This window comes from Eurypyga helias, unplaced genomic scaffold (assembly GCF_000690775.1).
Source record: "Eurypyga helias isolate BGI_N326 unplaced genomic scaffold, ASM69077v1 scaffold46592, whole genome shotgun sequence".
Taxonomy (NCBI): domain Eukaryota; kingdom Metazoa; phylum Chordata; class Aves; order Eurypygiformes; family Eurypygidae; genus Eurypyga; species Eurypyga helias.
Window position 1 is genome coordinate 1 of NW_010234941.1, and position 6,946 is coordinate 6,946.

General features: G+C 45.5%; 1 protein-coding gene across 1 annotated transcript; it reads left to right on the forward strand.

Moving 5' to 3' along the window:
• Nucleotides 1–519: 519 nt before the first annotated feature.
• LOC104505857 (parathyroid hormone/parathyroid hormone-related peptide receptor-like) lies at nt 520–5,619 on the forward strand (the record flags this gene model as incomplete). Its single annotated transcript, XM_010146593.1, has 4 exons — nt 520–614; nt 2,752–2,893; nt 4,037–4,078; nt 5,109–5,619. Coding segments are annotated over 4 exons (642 nt in total), but the record flags the coding sequence as incomplete, so codon positions are not given.
• Nucleotides 5,620–6,946: the final 1,327 nt, after the last annotated feature.

Here is a 6,946-nt window from a genome sequence, read left to right on the forward strand (position 1 = left end):
CCCAAACCCTCCTATGATTCTGTGAACCTCCCTGAGCACCAAACTAAATTTGAGAGATTTATGAGGCCATGAGAATGACCCATATCACTTTATGGCGTTTTTTTTAAAGATGACATAGTAAATACTGAGAGTTGTCTGTAGTCCCTGTCTCCAAATGCTTGGTAAGCACCACCTTACATATTGATATCGTACCCAGTTATCAGGGGTCTGCTGGGCTGGCTAGTAGGTGTTTTCATGTGAGACGCCCACCTTTTGTCAGAGAACGTCATTCCCTTCTCTCAGACATTCAGATTAAATACAGCTCACCAAATCCCACCAAACACTAGGTTTTTCCTGTGGAAAAGGACAAGGTCTCCCAGGAAAAGCTTCATACACAGCACAATCAGGTCACTGTGTGCCACATCCCCTTGACTCATCTGGGGGAAAGCATTGACTAAACAACACTATCGTTGTCTGGCTATTTTTTTAACAGTTTTCCTTTCTTTGTTGTTTTTTATTTTTTTCCCCCACCTATTCCAGGTAAATTTTATTCTTTTTATCAACATTATCAGAGTCCTAGCAACCAAGCTACGAGAGACGAATGCAGGGAGGTGTGACTCAAGACAACAGTACAGGTGAGTCACATACCCTTTTCCACATTTTGGCACGATGTCAAAGTCCCTGTCTCACCTCTTTGATGAGACAGGGAGCCCAGGGTGACTAGTTCATGGTGTCTACACTGTATGCACCTAAAATAAGCTGAGAAGAATGTCGTCTTCCAAGTCTGATAATGCAGAACAAATCAACAGCAGTTTAAACATCTAAAACTTTCAAATCCAACCTGGGGACTTGCCTCGTAGGTTAAAGAGCGGAATTCAGTCTCTTTAGCCAGTTTGGAAGTGACTGTGCTGGCCCTGAACCAAGAGCTCGAAAATAAAACCATTGCTTATGCTGTTGAAGCTCCTAAAACTTGTACCAATTTATTTATTTCTCTCCTGTGCTTTGTAAAACTCGGTCTAGTTGTTCAATCTGCCCTTCAGCGAGTGTTTCAGCACTTTTGCTGAAATGAAAAAAGATTCTTGACTCTTTGCTGGAAATCTGACCTTTCCTAATTTGTTTTGTTTTCCTTTGTTCTGCCAGCTCTTCTCTCTTGATAATTTAGGGTATTTGTAGCATGGGCAAAACTGAACAGAGAAAGCAGATTGCTGAGGCACCTCGGCTGCTTGAGAGCTCCGGAGGCTTCTCATGATCTCCTGAGCTAGACTGACCAGCATGACACATGCAGAGGGGAGAGAGCAGAATGATTTGGGCTGCAAACCATGAGCTCATTGCTACCATCTCACTCTCCAAACACAAGGCGTTTCATTTGAAGCAGGAAACAAGTCGTGTCATTTGAAGCATGAATGAGATTTGGCAGGAAAACACCTCTCCATTTTATTTTGCTGCCCTGTCAGGGCTCTGATTTATCTATTTGTTTATTTCTCCCTGGCTGAAACTTGCTATTAATTATGGTTTGGATGGGGCCTTCTCCTTTTAATGTGTTAAATTCCCTCAGTGGTTTCCAGTTGCTGGACAGAGGAGGTACCAGCTCTTTCTGCTAGTGATGTCTGCCCTTCTCAATAATTGTCTCCATTTTATTTTGCTGCCCTGTCAGGGCTCTGATTTATCTATTTGTTTATTTCTCCCTGGCTGAAACTTGCTATTAATTATGGTTTGGATGGGGCCTTCTCCTTTTAATGTGTTAAATTCCCTCAGTGGTTTCCAGTTGCTGGACAGAGGAGGTACCAGCTCTTTCTGCTAGTGATGTCTGCCCTTCTCAATAATTGCCTGCACTTGGTGACTTGCTGTAACTCTTGGCAGAAGGTTTAATCCTTCAATTAGCATCACTTCCAGGCAAGGCTGGTTCCCTGAGGAGCAAACCCAGCCAAGTACTCCGGGTTGTATTATACCTCCCTCCAGCCCCCAGCGTTGGTCTCGTGCTGAGATGGAGCTTCTTCTTTAAACAGGAGCTTTCTAGGTGATACTAGAGTCAAAATCACCTGCTAAGAGTCTTCACCTCCTGCTTGGTAACCACAGTGCATCATCCTCTTCTGCTCCTAGGTACACTTCCCTTTCTACCAGCCCTGCTTATTGCACAGGAGGCACAAACCCAGGGTGGACCTTCATGTCTTGCCTCAACAAGCAGGCAGAATCACAGAATGGCTGAGGTTGGAAGGGAGATCTGAAGGTCAGCTAGCCCAAACCCCCTGCTCACGCAGTGTCAGCTGCTGTAGGTTATATAGGACTGTGTCCAGTCGTTGTAAGCTGAAGCAGAACCATCCCTTAGGGACAGGGAGATTTAGTGCCAGTCAGAGGCTGAAGGGTGGAAGCAGCAGCGCACATTTCTTTCCACTCCCCCTTCCACCTTCTACCCATGATCCTGACCCAAACCTGGGGATAGTCTGAGGCTGAAAAAGACATCTCAGTGTCTTCATCTTTGGTACCTATGGCAGCATTACATGGGGGCGTGCACGTGGAGAGGGTTAGACTAGCACAACAAGACATGCTGGAGGATGGACTGTGATGTGTCCTATGCCATAAGAGAAGCAAAACTTTGAAATTGCAGGTGAACACAGTGCCTGTATAAATGTAAGAGCCTAGCCAAGGGGGCACGTGAGCAAGAATGAAATTGTGTATGACTTGTGTCCAAGGTATGAGGTGCACAAGCCTGGCTGGGATGTTCGTTCCATCCACTAATTTTCTTTGTGTCTTTCTTCTTCCTTGTTGCTGCAGGAAGCTGCTGAAATCTACCCTCGTCCTTATGCCTCTGTTTGGCGTTCACTATATTGTTTTCATGGCTATGCCATACACAGATGTGTCAGGGATTCTTTGGCAAGTTCAAATGCACTATGAAATGCTGTTCAACTCTTTCCAGGTATTGTAACTGTTAAACTATGGGGGCAAACTGAAAATTTCAGTGGGGAGAGGAGGGAGATGATGGAAGATGCTTTGGAAGCAGGGCTGTTTTTACAATAGACCAGATTTCATTCACTAGTTGATTTGACAGTATTTCAACATCAAGGGTGTTTTATATTTGCAAAACACAATGTATGAAGGCTCAGTGTGTCCAACAAAAACATATTCCTTTTGAAAGATAACTTGCCCCATAAAATTAATCCCTTTAGATCCAGGTTAGATGTAAGTTCGTAGAGATCCACAGAGCCACGTTGTTTCACAATAGCTTCCAATTTGCTTGTCCCACGTTGTCATTCAGTCCTGTTGAGTAGATTCCAGAGTTCTAGGTTTGGGCAAAAGGCAGGTCCAGTTACAGGACTGGTCCTGTATAAGACACAGCAGCAAGAATACACAACTCTACAAGCAGAACAGTGTTTAATCAGCCTTCACACCCTCCGCTGAGATTAACTTTTGGCTCATGCTACTATCAGGTTGGCCAGCGTGGATGACGGAAGGTGGACAGTGGGTCTGGCTAGATGACAGTTTAGAGAAACTACTGGGGAAATGGAGGCCAAACTTGCATTCATGTGCTTCCCCAATTCCTGTTAGGTGCAGGTGGGATTAAATAGTGGGTGACCTCAGCAAGACCTGGGTAAACTATTGGCCAACAAAAAGATGTGGATTGTTTGCTCACATCTGAATTCCTTCGCTGATACCACTCAGCCAGTTGTGCTCCACCCATGGGCTTCCCCGCTTGCAACCAGGGCTGGCCAAGTCCCATCAGAACCATCTTCCCCATCCTACAGCAGGATTAGTTATGTGTAAAACACTGGAAATGTTTATCCAGTATGTTCATAAACACCTCCAGCAAGGGAGACCCCCACCACCTTCCCAGGCACCCATCACTGTCTCAGAAACTTTGTAAAAGATCTGGGGGTGAAAACAGACCTGTTAGCTACACCATGATGTAGAGAGTTTGTACAGACCACGTTTCTTATGGATATTATACAGCATATTATGAATGTTAATGATTACAGAGAAAGACAGGGACGCTGGGCAGAACCATTAGGAATGATACGCGTAGCAAAATTACTGTTAATATGTTGTTTCTTCTTCCTTCCAGGGATTTTTTGTTGCCATCATATACTGTTTTTGCAATGGAGAGGTAAGTCAGCAGCTTCTTCATCCGTTCCTTTGCTAGGTTAGTTCCACAGGCAGATGGTAAAGCGGATGCACATCAGCATATCCCCACTTACTCTTGAGACACAGCCCTATTTTGCACCCAGCGAAAGATCTGTCAGTCCACATAGAAAATTCATGCCCTCGGTTTTGGTCATGTAAGACATCCAGGTCAATATGTCACCAATAAATGACCTACTGGAAGTAGCTAATGGAGAAAAAAAATGCTGGTTTTGATTCTCTCAGCACAAATAATGTTTAGTGCTGCTTAATTTCAAGTCTGTGACAGCAAGAAAAGAGGATTGATAGAGTAGCTGCGTAACCAGCTGTTCTTTTGGTTGTCCAGACTTCTTTTGCCTTTTTTTTTCGATTTCCAGAGTGATATGCTTTAATGTCTTTTTTCCCATTAATTCCCTCTATGGCTGCAAACTAAGAAACTACATGGATGCACACTGGGAAAGAACAGAGCTTTTTCATGGCCCAGCATCAGACTGGTTTGGCCTAAGTTTATGGACTTTAAGGGGAAATACAACTACAAATATGCTGCTTACGTGCTACAGCATAAAACTGGGATGAAATCCATACCATAAAGGGAATTGATCTCATCCTAACTTTAGCCATCCAAAAGCGGGACACTCAGTATAAAGTTGTCAACTCACATCTTTCTAGAGGAACCTTCTAGAGACTCAGGCACCTCCGAAGGTGGTTCATCCCGCTTATATTTGATGCTCATGGTTCATTGAGATGACTCACTCCTGGGTATGCTGCTCAGTCTCCCTTGACCCCGGGAGAGAGTTAACCCATACTTTCAGTTAGATGTTTTCAGGCATTCAAGCTTCCCAATGTCAAATATTTCATTTGTCAAGGGCGGATTTCATGTGAATTTACTGTTCTTTCCAATTTCACAGTCCAGACAGTTCCTCATCCATTCTGTCTGTGGATACTACCTCCTCCTGATGATTCTCTGCCCCCCTTTCTCCTCCCACTCATGCTTTTTTTCCTCCCTTGTCTCTCAGGTCCAAGCAGAAATAAAGAAGTCATGGAGCAGGTGGACATTAGCACTTGACTTTAAAAGGAAAGCACGAAGTGGGAGCACAACCTACAGTTATGGACCAATGGTTTCCCACACCAGCATCACAAATGTAGCCACAAGAGGGGCACTTGCCCTCCATCTCAATACGAGACTTATACCAGGGACCCTCAATGGACACCGGAACTTACCAGGTTATGTAAAAAATGGCTCCATTTCTGAAAACTCCATGCCTTCTTCTGGACCAGAGCAGTACAACAAAGATGAGGAGTACCTGAATGGCTCTGGGCTTTACGATGGAGACAGACCCACAGTACTTGTTGAAGAAGAAAGAGAGACAGTGATGTAAAGAGAGGAGGAGGAAAAAAAGAAACAAAAGGATGAAAAAGGTTCCTGGAGAGCATTTAGTGGGCAAAAGAATATCAGGCCACGCAACGGATGCCAAGGGTTTCCATACAGTTTCTCTGTTCTGTGGAACAAGAGGTTAAGTTATATGGGAAAAAAAAGTGAGCCACCAATGTGGCCAGCTGTCGATCACATACATGTACTCAGTGATCTAAGTCTCCCTGGTGTTAATGAAGGCAGGGCTAGCCAGACCCGCGGGGCTTGCTACCTGCCGAACAACAGAGATACTGAGAGTTCGCGAGGGAGGGCTGCAAAGCAGCACGTGGTCCTTGGACCCCTTGGAAAATGTGGGCAACCAAGGAGGACAGGAGTCTCACCCAGTAAAGCAAGAGTTTTCGTGGGGAGTGTACAGTGCCATCTTCTTGCGATGGTACAAGCCACCCTGGGCATCAGCGTCCTCAGTCTGGTTTGCTCTTTTCCCTGTACAGTCTGCCTGGTAACACACACAACACTGATCGAGACCCCTCGGGGGTCATGGCCTTGCAGACAAGCGCTCAACACGGACAGCCCGGTACAACCGGTCGCATGTTCTTCCCTTGGTCAATCTCACTCCTTGCCAAAACGCTCCTCTGGGGTGGGCAGGGTTAACAGCTCATGGTTGCTGGATGTAGGCAGAAAACTCAATTCTCCTTTCCCTGGCCTGAGTCTCCAGTAGCAAGCCAGAAACCAGTGCAATTTTAGGATGGAAAATGTGGTTATCAGAATGTGCGACATTTTTGTTCTTCCAGATGCAGCAGCGGAGAGGGGCCCCCCAAGCGGGTTGAGGCAGGGAGGGGGGTTTGCTGATCTTGGGTATGTGTGCCTGTGCATGTGTGTGGCTAAAATCAGTTCAGAGGGTAGCTAACTGCGCCCTCCCTTTTTGTAGTTGCTCATGGAAACAGGCTTCAGTCATTTTTTAAACCTTTAAATTGCTTCTCATTCTCCTGTCTGATTTCCCTGCTTTTCACTCATCCAAACTTTCATGAGGAGAAAGAGTCCATCAACAGTCTGCCTGTATCACCCAGAAGCACAAGCTGCTGGGTACAGCCAGACAAACCTAATTTCATGAGGTTCAAAGGCAAAATTTGCTGGGTAAAAGCACAGGGATTGTTTGTGGGTGGGCTCCCGCTGAACATCTTCGGAGCTGTCCTGTTCTTTATGGTTTGGTCACACACACGCATGTGCACACCAAGTCAGACTCGTAGCTGGTGTAAACAAGTATAACCAGCCAAAGTCATTGAGTTTACCTCGAGATGCTGAGATAAGGAAATGTTATTGCGTTGTCTCCGAAGGGAAGAGCGCAAGGAAATGCCTCTTTCCTACAGGAGAGAGAGAGAGAGACCGGGGAGATGATGTCACTGTGCTGGGTTGCTCTTGCTGGTGTTTTTTCTCAAATTGTGTCAAAAGGCCATTTTCTGACATGCTTTGTGTCTCCAGCAG